This window comes from Cryptomeria japonica, chromosome 8 (genome assembly GCF_030272615.1).
Source record: "Cryptomeria japonica chromosome 8, Sugi_1.0, whole genome shotgun sequence".
NCBI classification, from domain to species: Eukaryota; Viridiplantae; Streptophyta; class Pinopsida; order Cupressales; family Cupressaceae; genus Cryptomeria; species Cryptomeria japonica.
Window position 1 is genome coordinate 387,834,901 of NC_081412.1, and position 25,951 is coordinate 387,860,851.

At 36.8% G+C, this 25,951-nt stretch overlaps 1 protein-coding gene across 2 annotated transcripts in view; it reads left to right on the forward strand.

Moving 5' to 3' along the window:
- The window catches only part of LOC131066847 (uncharacterized), a 258,474-nt gene that overhangs the window by 98,975 nt on the left and 133,548 nt on the right, over nt 1–25,951 (forward strand). For both annotated transcript variants that reach the window (XM_058001714.2, XM_058001713.2), the window contains one exon: nt 2,343–2,374. In XM_058001714.2, coding sequence (XP_057857697.2) covers nt 2,343–2,374 — 32 coding nt within the window. The remainder of the gene's footprint in view (nt 1–2,342; nt 2,375–25,951) is intronic.

Here is a 25,951-nt window from a genome sequence, read left to right on the forward strand (position 1 = left end):
GTGTTAATTTTGGCAATCTTCTAGGTTGTCAAGTTGCAACTCCCTACTTTATTTCATCCACTGACTCATGGTAATTCTAAGGTTATTAATTTATTCTTCTATGTACTTTGAATTGAATTGTTGGAAGTGATGTAACTATGTACCTATCGGTAATTGTATCTAGAATCATGCCTCTTATGCCCTTAAAAGAGTATTTTCATTTAGAATTTTGTTATGAGTTTGGATCTTTGTTACTTATAATTAATCGTCGAATACTAAAACCGTTTTGCAAACATAATCAAGACAAAGCCTTCTACTTTTTGTAGAAGCTTGTGAAACTTCTTGCTAACATTTTGTAGCAAACCCTACTCAAATTTCAAGGAACTCCATGACCATTATTGGGTTCCTCATTCTTTTCAATTTGGTAAGTGTGTTTGAATTTATTTTACAAGGAGTGATTTCAAACATTATAAGATGGAATCGTTTACAAATGTGCATTATAGTGCTCTCTAGAGTCCAAGTGATTATGCCCAATGCATTTTCAATTTTTCATAGATCTTCCAAGGTAACTAGGAATCTATGGTATTTGCAATGTGAGACAAATTAGATTGAATAGGGCATCTCACTTGGAGGAGGAACTATTGATTGCTCTTCTATCTACCATTCCATATTTTAACAATTGTTGGTTAGGGATACGCATTTGGGCATACACCGATCACAAGAAGCAAAATTGTATCTACTGGGTCGATTGCAAATTTTTTTTATCAGCATGAACCAAATAGTTTTTGAAGACAAAGTCCTTTGTGCAATGTATACATTTGTTACCAATTCCTCTAAATGGCAAATAAATGACAAGAATCACTCACCTTAATAAATATTTCTAGTTGTGTATTTAGTAACTTTTCCTTTTTTCTTTTTAGAATTTTGGATGTGCTCAGCCTTACCCTACCAGTACACACCCTCATAATTGTACATCCATGTAATGTATGCTATGGAAGAATGTATTTCACTTGTATTTTATAATTTTTTTTTTTTGGCTTATTTTGTGTTTCTTTAGGTTTATATCAATTATATTAGTTGCAAGAAGAAGTATATTCTATGATTTGTGCAACATGAATTAGAGTATTTTCCTCATTTTCTTTTTGGCCAAATGGGTATCACATATTCTTGCTCCTAGTCATTTGCCCATGTTTGATGTTTTTCCATAACTAGACATAGGAATGGTGTCACAAATGTCAACAAATTGTGGTTTTCATTGATTGAGCAAGGTTGATGAAGATGTAAAGTGAATTACTTGTAAGTTGTAACACATCAAATACATAAAATAATATTTCACAATCAGGTAAGAAATATCAGCTAACTCAAATTCACTTGTGATGAGTTTTCATATTATTTTGGAGGAGATTTTGCTGGAATTGCTATCTAGGAATGCCAGCCTCATGCTAATAATGCCTATTAATTAGTCTTCCTACATGGATGTTTTGTTATGATTTTGACCATAAGAACAAAATTGTGTGGAGGCATGTTATAAAAAGAAGACATGTCTTCAAATTTATTATCATTGGGGAACAATAGTTCATACCTCAATACTTAATCGAGTAAAATAATTACTCAATGCACACTTGAATGTCTACGACTATAATATGCACATGTTTGTATAATTTCTAATCCACATTTTAGTTTTTGGATCACACTTATTATTGTAACTCTAATTATCTTTGTTGCTAGAGCTAGACAGATAAGGAAAACTGTAAAAGGTTATTATTTATGTCATAAATGAGCCATCACACCAATTTGATGTTATGAGATCTTTGTGTGAACAACAGGGTTTGTTCAATATATTTTACACATCGATCAATGTCTATATCCATCGGCTTTTCATCGTTTTTTTTCAAGTTCATACATACGTCAACCTTGCCAATCCATCTACACCAAGAGTACAATCGACACTTAGCCAACTTGTGGATCTGATATTTTCATCCTATACATACTGTTTCAAACTTAAATGTTCCTCGTTTTTGATCTCATAGCCCTTGCCAATTCACCTACATTTTTATAAGTATATGGTAGTATAGTTGACTAGTAATATTTTGACATGTTAATTTTTAAATTCGAACTTTAAATTAATCATATTCTTGCATTTGATTGCCAACTTATCTTGGTAAATCTGTCTTAGTGCATTTGAAAATATTCTATCACTGATTTGTGTTAGTAGACGTGAGTGGTTTTAAATCATTTTTTTATTGGTACCTTAGTATTGATTCTATATTTGGATTGGATAAATCTTTTTCGTTCCAATAATTTTTTAGGCAGTTGTATCAAATTGTCTCTTATGGTGCTCTCCTATGGATTTTGTTTTGCAGTTTTGCTTTGAAGAGGGTAAAATGACTCGGGCGTGAGTATTCTCTTATTGTAATTATTTAATTAGCTGTGAATTCATTTTGAAAATGTGCTGGATGATACTTTGCATGATATTGTGGAATTCATATGCCAATATAAGATCTAACAAAAAATGATTATTCATTTGTTTTTGGTATATAATGTTTTTGCGTTGATTACATAGATTTTAAAAAATAGCAATAAGCACATTTGAGGTATTTAGTGAATAATGCAATAAATTACATTAGTAAATATTGGTGTGACAATTGCAAAGAGTTTAATTTTCTTATATAGAGTTCTTATATAGAGTTCAAGAGGTCTAATTGATAATAAATTAATAAATGTGACACTTGTCCAAGATTCATAATACACACCACTAAGTCACTACAGTGACTATTACAAAATACTTCCAAGAACCTCTGGTAAGGATTATTGTACTAAGAGAAAAACATGCAAACACATTAATTAAAAACTAAAAATATTAGAACTATATAAAAGCATATATTCTCGAAAAGTTTTTCTTTCAAAGTAGTTCTTGGACTGAGTAGAACTACATCAAGCTGCCTGAAAACCCTTGAAATCTCTAGTTTTTTATATTCCACCTCTCTAAACTATTGAATTACAAATCTCCAATATTATTTGACTACCATCAAGGTTAAGCTACATCCATGATGCTCCATCTAATTGTGTCGTGACCCCCATAAAGGTATAATTGTTAAGATTTACAAAATCTCGGAATGATTGGGCAGCCATACATGCTAAGCTTTATTTAGACTTATATCCCTTGTCTTTCTATTTCTCTTGAGAACATCATTGGCTTGAATTCTAGGGTTTCAATTTGTGTGACTTATTTTCTAAAATAAGTAACATTCAATTTCTCCTTTGACTTTTCATAGTCATCCAAGGTTGAAAGTATTGGAAAAAAATCGAGGTTTAGGTGATTTCTCCCGAGTCAAAGAGCCTACCGATTAACTCGTGCAAAAAATCCATGCCCATTTTTACGAAAATATCACGTCATTTTTTAGAAAATAAATCATGAGAAATTGTGATTAAAATCACAAAAAATCGCCGTTTAAGTATGTTTTGGTTTCGAAAGTCAAAACCTAATTTTTTTTATGGTAGTATAAGGGCAAGTTGGCTAGTACAAGTAGGTTGGTTAGGATTTTACGGTAGTATAAAGAGCAAGTTGGCTAGTAACAGAAAGCTGGGCAAGTTGCCAAGCTGCAATGGTAAAATATAAAACTTACTCTCATTCTTGAATATTAAATGACATTTAGTAGTCCTTTGTAACTTTTCCATAATGCAGTCCTTGTTCTGAATTCTTTGTAAAATGCATATCAAGACACAGTTGATATGGTATAGGCCTAATCAAGGTTGTAAAAATGTTGTTCATAAGGAGATAACTGTTGAATGCATACTAATCGTTCAAAATGGTCGGTCCTAATGTGTAGTGAAGAACCAGTAAAAACCAGTAATATGTTATTATGTTCTATAAATTTAGTGTATATGTGTGTTTTATTAAGAATATTTTAAGAAATTATATATTTTCAAATGTTCAATAAATTTGCCCATTTATTGTCGATTTTTTCCCGATTTTTTGCCAAGTCCCGATTTTTCAAAATTTTTGGGCCAAAAGAGTTATTGCCAGGTAAGAGTTTTTCAACCTTGCAGTCATCTATAACTGTTTCTTGATTTTAATGCACTCTCACTTTGAGAATCAACTTCTATATCTCTTGGAATTGTTGTCTTTTCTTCAGCTAAAAGTGCTAAAATCATATCTTCTAGAGTCTGTGAAGGCATTTGATTAAAAGTAAAATGCCATTGCTAATATTAAAGTGAGTTTTTTTTTAACAAAATGACTTTGGCATGCTAATCATTAGTGGTAGAATTGACTTCTAGTACTTGTCTAATAAGAGATCTTAGATTTCTTATATGGTCAGACATAGTGACTTTGTTGGCCATCTTAAATTTGGTTAGCAAAAGCTTTAGATTAAACTTTGCTCCATGTTAGGTCCCAAAACTTCTGTCTTGATCTTAGAGTTTTTCTTCTCCTTCAAAGCTAGGGGATTGACTTCAAGAGGGGAAACATAATATCATCAACAAACTTAGAATGGCTAAAGGCTAACTCTAAGAGGGGGTAATCTCTCCTATTCCCTGAGATGAGCTAAAACTTGGAAGGGCATTCCTTGAGGTATGCCTTAATAACAATTCAAATCAAACAAAATGGACAATCAAAATTACAAACAATAGTTGTACCCGACAACACACTTGACTGCAATAATTGTCACTAGGTGAAGAGTGATTAGTTGCTATAACCTCTATATGCCTGATAAATACTTTGGACATGATTGATAGATGGTTACAGTGCTGCACTTCTTTGTGACAGTTTCATCTATACTACTACAATCATTGGCAAAGTATAGGTATATTGAACATGGTTCTTTGAGTATGTAAAAGTTAGGCTTTCCTTGGTTTTTTAAAATTGAATCATGCACAACATACATTTATCTTTTGCTATTTTCTAAACTATTGGTTATTGATTTTATGTTTTAAGATGATGTGGATGGTTTTAGTGTTCAAGATTGGTGCCTTATTGGGTAATAGAGTCATATACAAGCATAAAATTATTAAACAAGAAGTTGCAATAAAAATGTTATTATGCAAATGTATTTACTTAATAATCCTTCGTTAAAATCACAAACATTCTCATGCAACATGGAAATGACTGACACAAAACTTAATGCTATGACATTTATCAAATCTCTTTTACATTTACACCTTCGAATGTGGTGAGGAAATAACTTAAAACAAGAAGAAAGTTGGCATATTTTTCTATTTGAAATCTATCAAAATATCTGCAACTAATCAAGGAGACATATAAATATGGATATATGATAGTGGTAACTACCTTTCTGCAAGTGTTTTGAAACTTTGATTCTAAACCTTTTAGAATCTTCTTTGTTAAGGGTTTCAGGGCCCCTTCAAAACCTGTTTTTGCCTTAATCCAAAACTACCTTTCTGCAAGTTCTGAACGATAATGTTAATGGCATATTGATTAGCAATTGTGGAAACCCTAGGATGCTCGACACCTTTGTGATGTGAAAATGCAGAATGATCAACTATTTGAATCGATGAGAGATGTGAATGTTAAGATTTGCAACTTGTATCATGAGCTACGAAAGGGGACACATGCAAATCTAGAATCATGAAGATTTGTTGTGCTCTAGCTATCATCACGATTGCATAAGGGATGCCCTTTATATGTCATGTCGGTTATTTATATGGTGACCATGTGGCTTTTTAGATTGTCTTGGCGAGTTACAAAGCAATTAGTGAAAATTAGGTGGGATTGTTGGACCTTTGAGTTTGGGAGGAACTAATGTCGAAAAACTAGTGGTCATAGTGTTGTACTTTGAGGTAACAAGGAAGTCATGCAAGGATGGGATGTTGAATGGGCGAATTTTGAAGGAGGAACCTTAACAAGAAACAAAGGATTGGGATGTTGGGATTGGGAGGCTCAAAAGTCAGCTTCCAAAGGGTTTTACCAAAGAATGATGGAGTCATAGGGTTGAAAAAAATGTGTACTTGGAATAAGGGCTGGTTGGAAGTTTGAATCTAAAGTCTTAGGAAATATCAAAGTGGGAGTTAGAGTTCAAAGGTCAAAGGAGCATGGAAGAGAGTATTAGAGAATGAATGATCTGATCCTCTATCTCAAAAGATGTAGAAAATATTTGAATGCCAAAGAGTGATGTCAACAAGGGATTTTGAAAATATGATAACATTAGCATTGCATAGAGATGATGTCAGCATGATGCTAGCAAAGATGGACGAGGTAACAACTCTGATGGAAAGGTTACATTAGCATCGAGGGTGTTGATGTGATAGCTAGGTTGGATCCCTTCTAGGGCCGACCTAGCACGTGTGTGTGACTAATTGGCCTATCGGTCTTAGTCATGCCCTATGAGCAATAAATATAATGTATCTTGTATTGTAGTGTGTGGGGCTGACCCTACTAGGTTCAATGTATCTTGTATTGTAGTGTGTGGGGCTGACCCTACTAGGTTCAATGTATCTTGTATTGTGGTAATTATTATATTAATTAATAATAATTGTTTTATTTAGGATATACATATATATATAACGATCAAGGAGAGAACATGACATTCATCCATCTTCTTACATTCTAGATTAGACTTTCTAAGCCTTTCATCTTTTGATATTTCTTTATCTCCCAGTTAGTAGATAGGGCTTGTGATTCCAACAAATCAGATGCTCAGGTCATCAAACGTAAGTCCCCTTGTGATTCCAGCAAATCACATCATACCGCAAGAGCTTATCCACAAGTAGAGAACCTACATAAAAGAATCTTGGAGTTGCCTCGATTGATTCTTCGGCAAAATCTTCAGCATTCGAGGAAACTTTGTTCAAAAGAGGATAAGATACCTTGGTATTTTATTCTGTGTTCGCATGTGCATGAAAAACACATCAACAGGCTTGTAACTATGTTGTAGACTAAATATGTTATTTTTATGTCTTTGAGTTTTCTACTTTCAAAGGCTATGGGGTGTTTGTTTTGCATTAACACTGCCTCAATGCCTTCCCCTTAAGCATCACAATATAACTCAAAAGGTGAGGAGAAATTTGGTATTGCCAAAACAGGATAGGAACTCATTACTTCATTGAGTCTTTCAAAAGCTATTTGTGCTTCTTTGTTCCAGGTAAATGCTTGTTTCTTGGTTAAATCAGTTAGGGGGGTGGTTGATTTTGAGAAACCTTTGACAAATCTTCGATAATAGCTGCAAAGTCTCAAGAAACCTGTTAGGATGTACTAAAGTATTTGGCCTTGGCCAACTCCTTATAGCTTCAATCTTTTCTTCATCCACACTAACTCCTTGAGCATTGATTTTATGCCCTAAGTACAAGATTTCCTCCATCCCGAACTCACATTTGGATAATTTGGCAAATAAAGAATGTTGCTCAAGTATTTCTAGTACTTCATCCACATGTGTTAGGCGTTCCCTCGAAGTTTTACTATAAATTAGGATATCATCGAAGAAGATCAATAGGAATTTCCTTAATTGCCCCTGGAAGGTATGGTTCATGTAAGACTAGAAAGTGGCTAGGGCATTTGTTAGGCCAAAGGGTAGGACAAGAAATTCAGAATGACCATAGTGGCACCTAAAGGCTGTCTTGGGTATATCTTCCTCCCTTAGTCTGATTTGTGTTGTCCTCATTTTTGTTTTAAAAAATGAAGGACCATAACATAAAATTTTTGTGAAAAAATGAAAATTTTACTCTATGGCATGCTCCTTGAGGCAGAATTTTGACTAATCTTTGGACTGGCTTAATCCTCAGTCCATCCTCGAACTACGTTTTGAATTTCGTCGCATTCTGGATTCGTTTGCTGTCTTTCCTTCAATTTCGGGTTTTTTCTCCCTAACTATAGGTGGAGAATTTTCCTTAAACTGCAAGTTTTAATGATTTCCATTGTTTCGGTCTTTGTAGGGAAATTTTTAGCTAATTACCAGTACACTTTATTGAAAAATAAAAACTTGAAATTTACTTTTTATTTCCCCCTTGATGCTTTTTGGCTTTTTTGATTAAAATATGGATTTTTTGGTTAAGTTACAAGTAAACTTGTAATTCTTTTCTAAAACCCCTACTTTAATGGTTTTTGCTTGTAATAGGGATTTTAAACCCCTATTACATGTGTGCAAGTGAATTATAACTTGTTGTAGGGATTTTATTTTCCCTTTACAAGTGATTTTAAACTTGCACATCTCTCTCCAAAATCCGATTTGCCTAAGAATGAGAAAAGTGACATTTAAAACTTGCTATTTGGTCCAAAAAATACGATTTTGCCTATAAAGTGCATTTTTGAGGATTTTAAACATGTAATTGCGTTTTAAAAACCCGATTTTTGCCTTATTGATGAAAAAGTGCATTTTAAACTTGTTATTTCCTCCAAAAAACCCGATTTTCAACAATGCATGCAAATTCGAACTTGCTATTTGTTCCAAAAAACCCGACCAGCAAGGAGAAACGTTTTTGTTGAAGATTTCAAGCAAATTTTTGTGGAGATTTTCTAGGAAGGAGAGGCGTTTGGGATTCTTCCCTATTTGTGTGCATTTGCAAACATCTTTCACGCCATTTGGGGGTTTTAAATTGCTGTTTTTTCTCCTTCAAAACCTGCCACGTGATTCCTTCAACCCACTTTTTGAGGGATTTTTACTCCACGAAGCAGCAATCTCCCAAGTCGTTTTTACATCTCTTGCTTATGCGTTGGAGTTAGAGGGAGATTTGCTGCCACGTTTTTATGCAAATGGCATTTTTGTAAAAACGTGGCAAGGGTTTGGGTTGCGGATTGTCTTTATTTATTTGATTGTCTTCTTCGTTCCAAGATTGTTGCATCTTTTGGAGAGGCATTTTCAGTTTGAAACAAGGTATGTTTTCTTTTCTTTTCTTGTTTTCTTGTTTTCTTATTTTCCTTTCTAGTTGTAAATATGTAAATATGTTGTTCTTGTCCCAAAAATCGGTTTTGTGGGAGAGTTTTTCCCCCTTGATATGCAATTTTTGGATTGCATTGTTCTTCCCCATTTTGCCTCTTTACTTGTATTCGGGATTTTAAATCCCGATTACAAGTTGGCTGGAAATCTTTTTTCTTCCCTTACGGTTAAAGAATTTAACCATTTTTGGTTAAAATTCCAAGTTGAAAAAGTGTGAAATACCCTTCCTTTCAAAATCGGGTTTTAAGAACCCTATTACATGTTGAAAAGTTCTTCCCATTTTCATGAAAATGACATTCTCGAATTTTCCCATTTTTATCCATTTATGTCACCCATATCCGTGCTTTCCATTTTCGTCGTTTTCCGCAAGTCTAATTCTCATTTTCCATCCATTTCTTCATTTGCAAATTTACAAGTGTACTTGCATTCAGGTTTTAAAAATCCGATTGCATGTATGCCCTTTCCAACTTGTATACTTGCGAAAATTTCCCCAAGATCCGAAATTGGTCAAAGTCAAGATTCCCCCATTTCCATTTATTTCCTCTCTTTCTCTCACAAAGTCGTGAAGTTCAAGAGTCGAAGTTTCTCCCATTTGAAGAAGGAAAAATGTTATTTGCAGCTGAATATGATGTTGCCTTAACGCTTTTAAGTCTTTTCCACAGTATTCCAGGTTGTCCATCAATGTTAGATTTGCCGTCATCACCAATTCCAAAAAAGATGAAGTACAAATATGACAAGTACCAAAACGAAGTTGCGTCTTCCCAAGTTTTCTCTCCTTTGGATCGTATGAGAGATACAAAGAGAGGGCATGTAGACATGTCAGAATTTGTCAAAAGGGTTGAGGATCCACAAGATAGCAATATGCAGCGGCTGTTGGACAACCATATCCATCACGCATCTTCTTTGCCGGTGGCTGCCCTAGAATCTGAATTTGTTCTCGCTTGCGCCCATCACTTTGACAAGGAGACAAGAATCATTAAAAATGATGATGGCAAAGCAATAATCCGCCTTGATGCGGACACAATTGAGGTGGTCTTCAGAATACCTCCTGCACCTGTTTACATGGAAATCTCCAAAGAGAGTGCAGCTGAGTATTATGTGAAAAGGGAAAAAGATTGTAAATGGCATATCAACTGGTGGATCCATGAGCCACGAGCCGCCTTCTCAAGGTGGGCTAAGTTGTACCGCTGTGACTTCAAATGGAAAATAGGAGACATCGTAACCCTCCTCAGCAGGATAATGGGCCTTGAACACTCTAATGTTTTTGAGCCTTGGATGTACCAGTTCATCATGTTCATAAGGCAATCCCATCATATATCATGGGGAGAAGTCATTAGCGATGCCTTGTGTGAACAACTTTCAGCAGTATCTTCCACCATGACTTTCTATATGAATTCATACTTGGTGTACTTGGCAGCATAACTTAGACATTTTCCAGGTCTTTCTACCAAGGGTGATCGCTCGCTTATACCAGTTTGGGAGTATTATGATCAGTTACCTTTGAGACCCAACATATTGCATTTCAGAAGAGTCCAAGATGCATTCTTCGGTTACTTCATGTGTCAGTTTGACAGAACTTTGAAGAACAAAAGGGTATCAAATGAGGCATGGGAAAGGGTGAGTGAGTATGGATGCTTGTTTCTACAGTTCCCGACCTTCACCTATATGAGAATCGGATGCTATAGTGGGCAGCCATACATGCTCCCTAGATACCTAACTGATAAGATCATTCTTATGGAGTTGGGAAGACAAATCATGGCTGTCCACACTCATCAGTCTGCCAGACACAAGGTTGGAATGGGGATCTCTACAACAAACCCATTAAAAATTGGCCATTGTTCTCTTGTCACATTTGTTAAAGCCAAGGCCATGGAGACTGAAATGCAAGAAATTAAGCTCAAAAGGTTTAAGTCCAGAGCTGATTTTGATTACCGGGGTATGAAGGAGAAGATCAAGAAATCCTTTGTGCAAGTGCATCGCATTGAGGATATCTGGGGAGATCTCCGCACAGAGGTCGAGGTTCTAAAGATGGATTACTGCAGGCTCACTGCTGAGCAGGTTGTTGATTTGAACTTGGTGGACATTCCACAAGGGATTATTGATGATGGGCACGTACTCGATCTTGAATATATTTCACGAAGGGTTGAGGAAGCTCCACTTCCTTTAATCCAATGGTCACACAAGGTGTGCATATCCATTCTTGAGAGATTTCAGCCTATCTTGGCTAACACCAACGCTTGGCTGAAAAGTAATGCTGTTAGACTCATAAAAATCAAGATTGGAAAAGAAGATGATTCTACAGGACCTCTTGGACGTAAGTCTGAGATTCAAGTTGACAACAAGGAAGGCACATCATCTTCGGGCACAAGGATCAAATTGCAAGTTAGTTGGGCAATAGTGCTTCCTCCTGAGGAGCCGATAGTTCGTGGTAAGGAAAAGTCACGGTTTCATGTTTAGGTGATCGATCTTGACAATCCAGAAGGAGGGCAGCAATCTGATGATGCTCCCAAGTCTCCAGCATCGGACTCGCCTCATGAGATTATTCCCCCAGTTTCCATTGAGACGCCCCTTTCTCCTCTTGACTTGCTTGTGGATGAATCTCCTCAGAATTCCATTCCTATTTCGGCATACGAGCCACCTCCTGATCATCAACAAGAGAATGTGTAGGAAGTCCTTGAAGATACTCCTGCTTGTATCCAGCTGTTAGAAATTGATACCTCCAGTTCTGGTTTTGAAGAATTCATGAGGCAATCTTCATGCCCATTGGTTACTGAGCAAACCGTGGTCGCCATCCAAACAAAAACTGCTTCTCCTTTGCCTACAACTGCTACTTGTTGTGTGTTGCACACGCTCCCTATTGCCGACAGGGTCCCCCTTCCTTTCGTCTTCGCCTTGTTGAGTTTCGCACAGAGCCTCTCGCGTCCTTTCGAGCGAGCCCGTGTTCAATCCGTAAGACAACATTGTTAGCAAAAGAAGCCAGTGATTCCATTGGGCTAGTCTAGCACTCGGGCACGAATTCCAAAGGATTGTTCAAACTTGTGAAGTCGCCTTTAATAGGCGTGTGATGATGAAGCATCCGAGGTCTGCCGAGTAAGGGACAGCGCATTTGAAGGTCGTATGAGGACCCAAAGTTGCCGTTTTTCGCGTAAGAGCGATGAGATAGATTACATGAGGTTTTGTATTTACAAAGTTTACGAGATTTGAGCGAATGACGATTTTCGCCTGATGGAGTAGAAAGGGGGGCAAATTTCTTTGCAAAGTGCCAAGGTTGACAAACTCGGCCAAGTGCCCAAGCCCGCACTCCTTGAGGAAAAAGTTAAAATCACCAAAACGCCCAGGAAGGGAGAATTTTGGACTTTCATGCCAAAATGAGAAAATTCACTTAAGTTGACAAAACTGGCAAAAGGTTCGAAATTCACTTAAGTTGACAAAACTGGCAAAAGGTTCGAAATTCACTTAAGTTGACAAAACTGGCAAAAGGTTCGAAATTCACTTAAGTTGACAAAACTGGCAAAAGGTCCGAGATTCACTTAAGTTGACAAAACTGGCAAAAGGTCCAAAATTGCAAAAGTTGGCAAAAGGTGCCAGAGGTTCGAAAATGCCTTAAAATTCGCAAAAAACTCCTTAAGGTTCGAAAAGGTTAAAAAATTGGCAAAATCGCCCAGAGGGCCGAATTTTAGACCCTGGGGTTAAAATTTCAAAAAATTTAAAAGTTGTCAAAATGGCCAAAAGGGCCGAAATTCGGACCTTAAGGCCGAAATGCCAAAAAAAAAAAAGTTTGCAAATGACCAAAAGGGTCCGAAAATTGACAAAATCGTCAAAAGCTCCGAAATTAGCAAAAGTTGGAAAAAGTCCGAACTTAGCTAAAGATCGCGTGAAGGTGAAAAGCATAGAAAAGTTGAAGTGTTTGCAAAATTGTCAAAAACGCCGAAATTTGCCGAAGGGGCGAAAATTGTTAGTGTTTAAATTAGCAAACTGGTCCAAAACACCGAAGTTTCAAACCTCCGAAAACCGCATTATGGAAGAGAAGTAAAGGAAGTCGATTGATAAGGCAAAAAATCGCGATTCTGAGCTTTGTGTGAACCCCCCCCCATTCTCTAGAAATCGCCGGAAAAGGGGCATAAGTGTCGTGATTTTTTTTAAATGCTTGCAATACCACGCAAAAATTTTCAAAAACCCTCAGCTCCAAAAATCGCATTTTAGGGTAAAAGTGCGAAGTGTTTAAATTGGCAAAACGCCTAAGAGTGCCGAGAATTGCGATTTAGGGTAAATGCGAAAGATGGTTTAAAGTTTTAAATGGTCTTCAAACTCTCCGATTCACCGAAGTTTGCCATCCGCAACCCCTCTTCAGAATCATGTTTCAACCTAATCGCCCAAGGTAAATCGCTTAGTCTAAAACTCAAAATGACAAATTCGTTTCAAGCAACAGCCGCGAAAATTTGAATTAGAGAGATAACTGTTGGAATTCAAAATTTGCAGAACTATCCATTCGTTTTTGCACAGCAAATCGGGCAGTTTCTCGCCGTCCATTTTCACCAGGTAAGTACGCTCTACCTCTCTTGATCGTTTGAAATATTTACAAATTGGACGAATGTCTATGCAAAAAATTGATTAAAATGCTTAGATCTTCAGAATTCACATTTCTTTCCGTTTATAAGGCGTCGTGCAAAGCAGTTGAAATCAGAATTTACCCCTAAGATTTAACCAGAAGTTGTATTTTCAAACTTAGGAAAATTTTTCGAGCTGTCCCTTTTGAAAATTAATCCCGAAAATGCTTAAGTGTAAATTTGCGATCAAAAGCTTCATAAATATTTTGTTTTAAATCAATCAAGATCTCAGCTAGCAATATTTCGTTGTTTCCAATCCAAAATTTTGAATTAATCCTTGAATGCTGGCGTATTCTCTATCTAACCCGCCTTACTTCTTTTATATTGCCTCGTAATCCGTGTCCGACTGTGCAGGATAAATGCCTAAATCGGCGGTGGAGTCATCAAAGACGCCTGCTACAGTTGAGACATCGCGAGCATCTAAGCCAGATTTCCTCGCAAGGTCGAAAGGATGAAGTACCAGTATCAAAGAGGGGGATTAAGGGAGTCAAAAGTTCAGAGTGTCTGGGACAATGTCGGTGATACTGACCTAGGCCATATCGATATCCAAGATTTCAGGAGCTGAGTCTTCTCCCCTAATGCCTACGACAGGCCTAGGCAGATGATGGAAAGTGGCATCGCCCAAGCGGCGGGATTTCCTCCAGTAGTGCAAAACTATGAGTTAGTAGTAGAGGCTGCCCGACATTATCAACCAGGGTCCAGATTGGTGCTCCTCGAGAACATGACCCTCGCTAACTTCACTCCTGAGGCCATTGGTGACGCATTCGACATTTCCTTCTCGAACAATCCCACGGTCATGACTATAGACGAAGCACAGGGGGCATATGATATGAATCTTGCCAGATGCAGAACACTGATCAACGAAGAGTGGTACAAGGAGAGGAGGCCTCCAAGCGTCAGAATTGGGAAAAAGACCCCAAGAAGTGACTTTCACAATGAGCATGGGGATATGGTCACATTGCTCAACAGGGTCATGGGACTTCCTAAATCCAACTACTTTGAGGAGTGGATGTTTTATTTCACAGAGCAAGTGTTTGCCGGTAAGTCCAAGTTTGACTCGGCCCAGATTATAAGCGACAACATCCACAATTAGCGAATTGAACTCGAGACAAAGAAGTACTTCACTATGACCTCCTACTTGGTCTACATGTTCGCCAAGAACCAGCCACTGCCAGGTTTGATAATGAAAGGTGAAATTGGGAATGGACTTGGTCAAGTAAAGGTATATGATTGTTACCTACAGCTTCACTATCAGGATATAGCTCAGAGGGAAAAGAACAACCCGACTTATGCAGTTGGCTAGTATGAGCACGTCAATGACGCCTTCACAATGCGCTTGGTTAGGCTTATGCAGGGAGGGTTACACATAAGGCTCTCAGAGCAAGCTACTAGTCTAGTACAGAGATACGGGGCCTGGTTCATCCAGTTCCCAAGGTTCTCCTATATCCGGATAGCTGGCTTTGATGGTGCCCCTCTCCGACTTCCACGATACCCAACCGACAAGATAGTTCTTATGGAGGTTGCAAGGCAGTTATGTCCGGTCGACATCTTACTCAGAGACAGCAAGCAGGCTGGATTCGCGTTCCCCATGATTATAGGCAACCAGGATGTCCATCTGAAGACCCCCACCCTAGCAGAGGAATCCTTCACAGAGTTGGCCTCCTATGGCCTACAAGAGCATTTTCCAAGGAAATGCTTTGATCATGATAATCTGGCAAAGAGAGCCTATGGCAGGCGGTACAGAGCAAAGGAATCAGTTGAAGATTATTGTAAAAACCGCTATGATGACTATGAGGTCCAAAGGAGTGAATATTTTAGGCTGAGTGTGCAACAAATGCGACTCTTTGAATACCGCCGGGTCCCAGATCAACTCGCAGATTCAGGGAATTGTTTGCAGGTCCAGGAATTTGAGGCGGTAAGGCATCTTTTGCCGGGCGTTGATTGGTCATAGGACTCGATCACTGATTTTGAGGCAGTCATGGCAGCTCCAGCAAGATATACAAACCAATGGTTGCATCAGCAGATTGAGCGACTAATTCATGAAGGAGTCTAGTTCACCTACCGTCTAATGGGTAGCCTCGATTCTCAGTCTTCCGAAGATGAGGGAACTTCCAGTGCACCTAGAGAAGAAATTGAGAAACCTGAGAAGAGAAAGAAGGCTAAGGCTTGCAGAGGGACTCAGACGTCCAAGAGAACAAGAAGGGAAAAGATTCCCATTAGGAGGCTAGAGGTCACTTCATCGTCAAAGGACCCCAGTTCGTTGGACGATGTAGTAGAATTGGATTATATACCCTCTCCTCCTTTCCAGAGTGACATCGATGCATTTGGAGCTGATGATCCTCCCGCACCCGACATGCTAGAAGCCGAGCTAAGAGCTATTGAATCAGCCGAGCCGGGTAACCAAATTGAGGGAGGAGAAATTCCATCCATCCAGGGGATCGAAGTGCATGAACCCACCCAACAAAGTCGCCATGAACTGCTGCTCCATAACACTGCCAAAGATAACTCTACCGTTGAAGGAGAGCAAAAGACAGAGGAGACCCGTGAGCTTGAAAAGACTGAAGAGCTACCATCACACGAACGCATCAGACAATTGTTCAGTGAAGTAGGAGAAAACTCTGCTGCAAGCAAAGAGCTTGACACCTCCTCCACTCCTTCGGTAATGGAACAATTGCAAATTTGTGGTGAGACGGCTGAAAACATCAAAGAACAGAGTGAAAATTTAACCATAGCATCAGCCCAGACTGTACCTCAGGAATGGTTAATTGCCAGAGCCCAGCACAAGGCCGCCACCAAACCCCCTATCGATTTGGAGGACATCTTCTCACGTATAGATCAAGCTAAAGCCAAGGGGAAGAAAAAGCCCAAGGCATATTCCAGGATGACCAAATATGAGCAAAGGAACCGTATTCTTCACATTGCCACTCCGCCTATAGACAAGCCAGCAGATCAGATCACACTGGCAGATTATAGCATCACGACTGTCCCCATCAGACGAGCCACTAAGGAACAGGAAAATGAGGAATTCAAGGATTTAGTGCAGAACATACTCAGGCAAGTTGAAGAAATAACAGTTGAGAAGGATATGTATCGAGCTCGTGTTGAGCAGGCCGAAGGATACATCGATCAACTCCTGAGACCATTACACAATGCTTCCGAATCCCATATTCCCCCGACAACATTAGCACAGAGAACCACTATAGAATTTGAAGGAGTGCGAGACACTGCAAGGGCCGTAAAGGAATGGATACAAGGCATCAAAGGAAGGGGAGAACAAATCCTTGAGGAAGTAAAAGAGATGGCCCACCATCGAGAGACCACCCTGGTCTGGCTATTAGAGGTAAAGAGGGAATCCCATAGAATGCATGAGGTGGCTGCCACTACTTTTCCCCTCATGAGAGCTCTTTTCTGGACCCATGCACAGATATCTACATTACCCACCATCCTAGATCTTTATAACATTACCCACAGGTCCCAAGTTTCAACACTGGGTACTCTGGGTTTGTAGTGTGCCTTTCAATTGACCATCTTGTTTAGGTCTTAATGTTTGTGTTTCCCTTGTTTTATCCTTGCCGTAGGTCTGAACTGTTTTCCCTACAGTGCTAGGTCATTTGCTAGGAAAGCTAGGGGAGGATGCTGCGAAGATGAGAGAGCTGTATTCTTATTTATTTTAGGCTTCCAGGAGTAAGCCTAGTTTTGGGGGGGAGAATGTAGTACTCTTCCTCGTTTGAACTTATTAGACTCATAGTTTATTATTATTTACTTTCAGTGGATACATTACCATGATATATTATTCAGATTTTTATGACATTATGCTTTATCTGGAGATGAGATGTATAATTGATTTGCAGTATTTCAATACTTGTGATTTATGGCATTTTATGTATTATTGCTATGTATTGACATTTTACTTTATTTATGCAATGTGGAATTATATGTTGTGTGTTTGCGAGTGTATTGGATGCAAGAGGATGATTTTGCTTCACTCATTTCGGTGAGACAGGGAACGTTGCGATTCTCCTTCATCGGTGTGTATGCCATGTTTTCTATATTGTATATATGTATGTGTGTTTGGGTGATGCAGCATATTGCAGGTACAAGTACCGGGTAGGTACGGGGTATCGTCTCCACCTGGCTTCACAAGTCTGAGCGTGCCTTATATTTTTCGATGGAAGTGGAGGAGATAGTAGTTGATCCTGTTTTACTTAGTTACACTCGTATGAGTGTCGTCAGTTGGTCGTCTTGTCAGTTAGTTCGGTCTTCGTATTTTGTCATTTTATCTTTTATGAGTAATTGCTTGAGAGTTGTTTAATTTGAGTGTTTTTAGTGGATTTAATTAATTAATTAATTAAGTTTATGAAATTATCTCATTTTTGAATTATGTATGCATTGAGATTATAAATTTAATTAATTAAAAAAAATCATTAAATTAAGTTGCAAGCTGCATGATATTAGAAATATATTTTATTTAAGTTTTAGTGGAAAAATAAATTAGATTAATTATATTTATTGTTTCCTAGAATTTTAAATAAATAAATAAATAAAAGGATAAATAAAAGGATAAATAAATAAATAAATAAATAAATAAATAAATAAATAAATAAATAAATAAATAAATAAAAGAATAAATAAATAAAAGAATAAAAAAATAAAAAAATAAAAGAATAAGTAAATAAAAGAATAAAAGAATAAATAAATAAATGAATAAAATAATTAATTAGAATTAAAATATTGTTTTAATTCTTTATTTAGAAAAAGAATTAATTGGAATTAAAGTATTGTTTTAATTCTTTATTTAGAAAATTAATTAATTGCATGAGAAAAGAAAAGAAAGAATAATGATTTTTAATTATTGTATGTTAGCTTATCTTTTGTTATAAAATTAGAAAATAAAATAAAATTACTATTATTCTAAATTTAGGTTTTTTGTGAAAAAGCTATTGAACCTAGAATTTTAGTTTAAATAGGGGAATAGGTCTTTATTTTAGTTACACAGGAATAGGTCAAGAATTTAGGTGAAGGAATTTATTGGAAGCTTATTGAAAAAGTTAGGGCGCTTCTATAGATTTCTTCCAGGAAAGCTATACCAGGTTGGATGAATTCTTAGTTGTGGGTTTTTACTAAATATTTCTATTTTTCTCTGATTGATGTGTGTGTGTTAAATTATTGTCGAATACAAACCTTCTTCTGATGAATTCGAATTTTGTTTTGAAATCCATGCCTGACGTGTATTTCTAGTTTATAGGAAGAAAGTAATTTTGGGAAAATTAGGAAAATTATTATAGAAAATTCATCAAGATTTTATGATGCATGGAGAATTGCAAGATTTGGGAGGAATGGGATTCTTAGAGAAAATATTCCCTCTTGTTTGATTTTTGTTTCGATACTTGGCTATGGGAGTCCTTTTTAATATTTGTGTATCTATGTGAAATTATTTAGTTATTTTAGAAATAAATTTAATCATTAATTAAATTTATTGTGTTATTAAAAGTTAAGGGAATTTGTTTTATTATATTATTTTGGAGAAATTATGTATTAATTAATTTTCCTTTTAATAAATTTGATTGGAAATAAACTTTGGTTGAAAATAGAATTTAATGGTTTTTAGGTTATTGTATGTTAAAAAATAAAAAAATAAAAAAAATAAATTAAATAAATTATAAAAAAAATAAAAAATTAAATTAATTAAAAAAAAAATAATAATAATTTAATTAAAAATAAATAAATAAAAATAAATATATATATTATATTTATATGTATATAGTATTTTATGTGGTTTTAATTATGTTATTTTGGAAATGAAAGATATTTCAAATTAAATCTTCTTTTTATTATATATTTTAATGTGATAAAATTATATAATATTATAATCGTAAAATATATATTTATGTAATTATATTATATTATTATATATAATTTTTAATTGGGAATTTAATTTAGATTATTGATATAATCTAATGGTGTCTATTTGTAAATTAATCATGAACATATAATTAGGGGGTTAATTTTTATGTGATTGATTTAACCTTTTTTTTTTTGATCGATAAAAGGTCGAAGCCAAAATTTATTTCTTTTATAAAAATATTACATCTCCATTCAGTGTGGGCACCGGTAGGAAAGAATGGAGATAAGAAAACCTCCGGTCTAGCCCAGATCCCTTATGGGATCAGATATTATAAACAACTGTAAATTTTTACAAATCCTCATATGAGGATGGAGGCTGTCTTATTTAGACATTTTAGTTTCTTTCTGTACATAAAATCTTGCAACACTTTTCCGGTTGGATCCATCTTCACAAATTTGGCGAATCCACTAATACTTTGAGCTTTAACTTTTGTCCTGTATCCCGAATCTGCAAAACCTTATTGCAACTTACTTTGCCAGACTATTAGAAGCATAGTAAACATAATAATTTGCAACAATCATTCAATGAATAATAGTATCTTTTCTTTTTATGTAAGAGGATTATAGCCTGGATATCCCTTAGCTTGAAACCATCTTAACCTTTTGGGTTTCAATTTAAGAGATTATCCAGGCTACAATTCTACCTACACTAATGGAAAGGATCAATTTCTATCAGTTCCTTAATTACTTTTAACTATGCAGACATCTGATTCTCCAAAACATAAATATATTCATATGCATATGCATGTATATTTATATGCCAATATGCGAAATAATCTATCATTGAGTCTGCCAGGATCATGAGTATATATAGATGCACACAGAAATATATATGCCTGGAGAAAGGAGTGAAACAACAAAAGAGCAAAGGGACTGTCCAGAGTCTTATCATAAATAGAACCTTCTAAATATCTGTATCCATGACTAAGCCTGGACTTTCCTCTACTTCCCTCCTTAGAACCTCTAAAAAAAACATGCCACCCATTCCTCAGTAGTTTGTAAGAACCCGAATGAACCCCACACGGTAGAGAAAGGGTATCTCAAAATCCAAGATAAGTCAACTGCTATGAAATTCTGTAAAATCCTCTTCTGTCATACAACCAACGAGACAGAAACCAGAGATATCTGTCCCAATTTTAACACAGGGCTTATGTCCTATGTTAAAATTATTACCAACACTAACCGATACATAGAATCTTGAATACCAAATATCAAAAAAAAACCAGTAACCTTAGCACGAAGACACATAGCCTGGCAGTCCCTTATAGTCATTAGAAGACATGATATATTCCTTATTGAAGTCTATACCCTCGCTGCCCAGGACAATCTTAACTCATACTACTTGCACTGGAGGGGATACCTGCAAGTGCCAGAGCAGAAATACCAGACTTCTACCAATCTCCTCTCTACACGCCTGAAACGCCCCTTTCACCCACACACAGAATTGGGTGTCGAGGGACAGGTGAGGAGAGATATAAACAAGCATATATGAAGGTTCAGATATGGATGGATATGGATATATATTTATATATATATATATATACATACTCAAATACATCTGTATATATATATATATGTATATATGTGTGTGTGTAATTGTGTATGTTTCTATTTACACCCACACACACACCCATATATATATATATATATGAGTATATATATATATGCTTGTATATATATACTTATATCTAGATATATGAATATATATATATGTATATATTTATATATATATGAATACATCATATAACATGAATCAATCCGATGATAAATACATATGGGATTATCTATAAATATATACATATATATATATGTGAGTATATATATATATATATGTATAAATATAAATATATATATATCTGAATCTTAGTATACCAAAATGCTGATATAAGGAAACGGTGACCGCACTTCCTAGAACTTATAAATGAGGGACTTGGAGAGGACTTGGAGAGGAGTGATATGAAGGGGAGACACGGCCATCACCTAAAATTAATCCGAGGGTATACCCTTCCTAAAGACATACGAATTACCATCTGCCCCTAAATTGGCTAACTTGTCTGCTATAGAGTTCCCTTCCCTATAAATATGTTTAACCGAAGTTTCCTCGAAGTATTTGATCAAATCCAGAATTCTTTTTAATTCCGCTTTCAATTTCCAGTTTGACACTTCCCTAGTCCTGACTGCATTTATAGTTAACGTCGAATCCCCTTCAATTTTCAGATATTTAATCTTGAGTGATTTAGCTATAATCAATCCCTCCCGCAACGCTGAAAACTCAGCCATGTTATTTGAAGCCACACCTATAGACTTATTAATGCTAGCTATTAGTACTCCGTTATCTTGGTGAATAGCACACCCTATACCTGCTACACCAGGGTTCCCTCGGGAAGCACCATCAAAGTTTAGCTTAGCCCAGCCCTTTCGGGGGGGAGCCCATTTTGTTAGCTTCCTATCTATCTCAGCCTGTTTACCTCCACTCCCAATAAACGGGGGAATTATCAAACCCATCCATTTAGATCGAAGTACCTCATCCCATCTGGTTAAATTAATAGACTTTTCCTGTGTATGTCTTAGTCTATTATTGACTTTTTCCACAATTGTTACCTCGATCTTATTTAGAAGGGATTCTACCCTCAATTTTGATTCTTTAAAGATCCGCCTGTTTCTTTCCTTCCATATTTCCCATATGAGGATTGCCGGGGCAATAGTCCACACTAAGTGATATATATCCTTTGTGTGAGGAGGTTGCCAACTAATCAGCCATTCTGAAATGTCCCTAGGTCTCGGAGTCGGCCAACCAAGGCTTGAGCAAAGCCATTCCCAACATCTCTGACTGAAACTACAATTAAGAAGCAGGTGATCCACATTTTCTTCCTCTGATTCGCATAGAGGGCATCTCGATGGTCCCATGAATCCTAATTTTGAGAACCAATCTGAGGTAAGAATCCTTTTTTGGAAAGCTGCCCATGAGAAGATACCAGCTTTGGGTATACAAACGTTATTCCAGCATAGGCTAATCGGAATATTAGGATTGGTTGCAGTTCGTCTGAGTTTTAAAAGTGAGTATCCTTCTTTGGCTTTATAAATGCCCGAAGAACTACCCGCCGATATTATCCTGTCTTTCCCACTATGTAATGATAGATGCCTATGCCTCAAATTATTCCAGAGGATCTCCTTGTCTGCATTTGACAAGTTCATCTCATCAAGGGGTTTCCACTCCCAACCCAAAGCGGGGTCATTAGAGATAGGCTTGATATAATCCTTAACATACCTTCCCCTGATTGATTTGCAATGTTCTATACCTTCTTCGCTTATTCCTATTTTGTCTAGGGCTGAATATCCCCCCCAAGAGTCTTCCCAGAACAGTGCCTTAGATCCTTCCGCAATATCCCATGTTAGAAAATCCCTGATCACCTCTCTACATTCTAGCATAAAATTCCAGACTTTGGATCCCTTGGGTAATATTTCCGTCCTCAGTATACTATCAAGGTTGGAGTTAGTGAGATATTTAGCTTTGAGGATCCTTACCCATTTAAGATCTGGTTCCGAGTACATTTTCCAGACTAACTTCGCCCCCAGAGCCATGTTTTGTACCCCCAAATCTTTGATGCCAACTCCCCCTATACTGATAGGTTGGCTAATTTTATCCCAAGAAATTAAAGCAAATTTCTTTTTGTCTGAATTCATATTCCAAAAAAATTTCCTCATCTTTTTTATCATTTCTAGTCGAGCTCCTTTAGGTAATTGCTGGCAGGACATTTGATATATCGGAATAGCCGCCATAACAGCTTTTAGTAATGTAATCCTCCCAGCCGAAGAGAGGCATTTGTTCTTCCAAGAATTCAACCTGAGATCCATCTTTTCAAGGATTCCTTTCCATAATGAATTAATATTGTTTCCCTTATCCATCGGAATCCCTAAATATTTACAAGGAAGTTTCCCTTTATCAAACCCTAAGATATTACAAATATCTGTCTCTATGTTTTGTGAAGTGTTGAAGAAGAAGATTTCCGATTTATTCTTGTTCACTTCCTGACCAGAAGCAAATGCATAAATGTCAAGAATCCTTTTGAAAGCCATGGCTTCAGTCCTATTCGCACATCCCATCAGCATTGTGTCATCAGCAAACTGCTGGTGGGTTATGGCCTCCATTCCATTCGTAATTTTAATACCTTTAATAATCTGATTCATACGAGCACAAGAAATGATTCTCCCAAGGCCTTCTGCCATTATGATAAATAAGAAAGGGGATAAAGGATCTCCTTGTCTAATCCCTCTAGATATCTGGAAGAAGCCCGCTGGGGAACCATTTATAAGTAATGATACCCTGGGAGATGAGATGCATTCGAATATTAAATTGATCCATTGTTTAGAAAAACCAAAGGATTCTAAACATTTACACAAAAATCTCCAATCGACTTTATCATATGCCTTCTTAATGTCTAATTTGATCATCATAGCAGCTGATCGATTCTGATGTAACGAGTGCATGACTTCTTGAGCAATAATAATGCCATCAAAGATAGATCTACCTGGAACGAATCGGGTCTGTTCCTCTGAAATTATGCAAGGGAGGATGCCTTTCAATCTATTCGCTAAAATTTTAGTAAAAAGTTTGTAAATTGTGTTACATAAGGAAATAGGTCAGAAGTCTTCAAAATTTCTTGATTCCTCCTTCTTTGGAATCAAAGTAATGAAAGTATTGTTGATCTCCCTTAAAATACTTCCAGAGTTTCTAACAGCTTCCAATGCTTCCACTACCTCCTTACCAATAATGTGCCAGCATTTTTGAAAAAAGCAAGCGGGAAAACCATCGGGGCCGGGAGCTTTATCAGGGTTAAGTTGCCCCAATGCTAATTTTACTTCTGATTCTGTAAATTTGTCGCTAAGCGCTTTGTTTTGGTTTTCAGTTATGATCTTAGGAATATTCCTGAGCAAAGTTAAATTGGCGTCTTTAAGGGATGATTCCGAACTGAACAGGGTTTTAAAATGGTTCACCGCTTCTGTAGTTATGTCCTTTTGATCTTCCAGTAGTATACCATTATTACTCATGATCTTGTGAATACTATTAGTGTTCCTCCTGTTTTTTGTACTGTTGTGAAAGAACTTAGTATTCCTATCCCCATTTTGAAGCCAATTCTCTCTAGACTTCTGTTTCCAAAATATTTCTTCTTTTGTTAACGTATCCTCATATTTCCCGAGAAGCTCCTTTTCTTTGAGGAAGCTATCCTGATCCATTCCTAGTCTAAACACTTTTTCATTTAGGTCTGCGATTTCTTTTTCTAATGAAATTTTGGTTTCAAAAATGTTACCGAAAACTTCACTATTCCATTTCAGTAACTTGCTTTTGAGATGTTTTAGTTTATTTACAAGGCAAAACATCTTTGATCCCTGAAAATTTACCTCAGACCACCACCTGGAGACGAGATCATAGAAATCCGGATTTTGCATCCACATTTTTTCAAACTTAAAGGGGCAACACCTCGGTGTAGCCTCTCCCTCTATGTTGAGGATGACAGGATAATGGTCAGATCCTGAAGATGGGAGTAACGAAGCTGAGAGGTTAACCGCTAGATCGCTCAAGTTCCCTCTAAAAAGGAATCTATCTAATCTCTCAGCGATTTGTGTAAAGCCTGATCTTCTATTGTACCAGGTATACACACCATTACTAGTTTCTATATCTATCAGATTGTTATGAGCAACCCACTCTCTAAAGTCTTTTAAGGACTGCGGTTCCCTTTGAATACCACCCTTTTTTTCTGATAAATTTAGAATAGCATTGAAGTCCCCTCCTAGAATAACAGGGGAAGAGGTATGTAGCCCCATCATAAATGAGATTTCGGACCAAACTCTGCGCTTTCCTGCATCCGGGGTCGGGCCATAAATGTTTATTAGGGTAAATGTGAGATTGCTGTGTTTGCTTATTACCTTTCCCAATAGCCAATTTCTATTTCCTGCTATAGGACAAAATAATATACTACGCGGATTCCAAATGATTCCAATACCACCAGAAGCTCCCCTGGCTTCCACAAATTCACAGCTAAGAAGACCTAATTTCCTTTTAAAAGCCTCAGCTTCTACCTGGGCTAATTTAGTTTCTTGTATAAGAACGATGTCATGTTTCCATTTTATAATGTTGCGTCTAATTAGACGCTGTTTGTTAGGGGCATGAATGCCCCTAACATTCCATGAAGAGATTTTCATTGGGCCGTGGGAAGGCCCTTCCCCTTCCCAGCATCAAAGAAGGCTGTTAATTTGCCTTGGTCTTTTGCATTTCCATCCTGCAATCTTAATTCGCTCAAAGATTTTCTGCCTCTACTTTTAGCTTCTCTAGCACAGTCAGGAAAGTTTTTCCCGTCATATATGTTTTTTATCCCTAAGGTTTGTTGGGGAACTATCACTCCCTCTCCATCATCCTCTCCCAGCTGGGACTGAGCTACTGTGTAGTCATTGACAGGAAGAGGTATGATATCTCCTACCCTATTCTCATTATTTTCTTCCTCATCCATAGAAGCCAAGAGCTCCTGAATTAGAAACCTCTTCTCAGCTTCCTCTTCCGGAGAAAGATTTTCAATTACA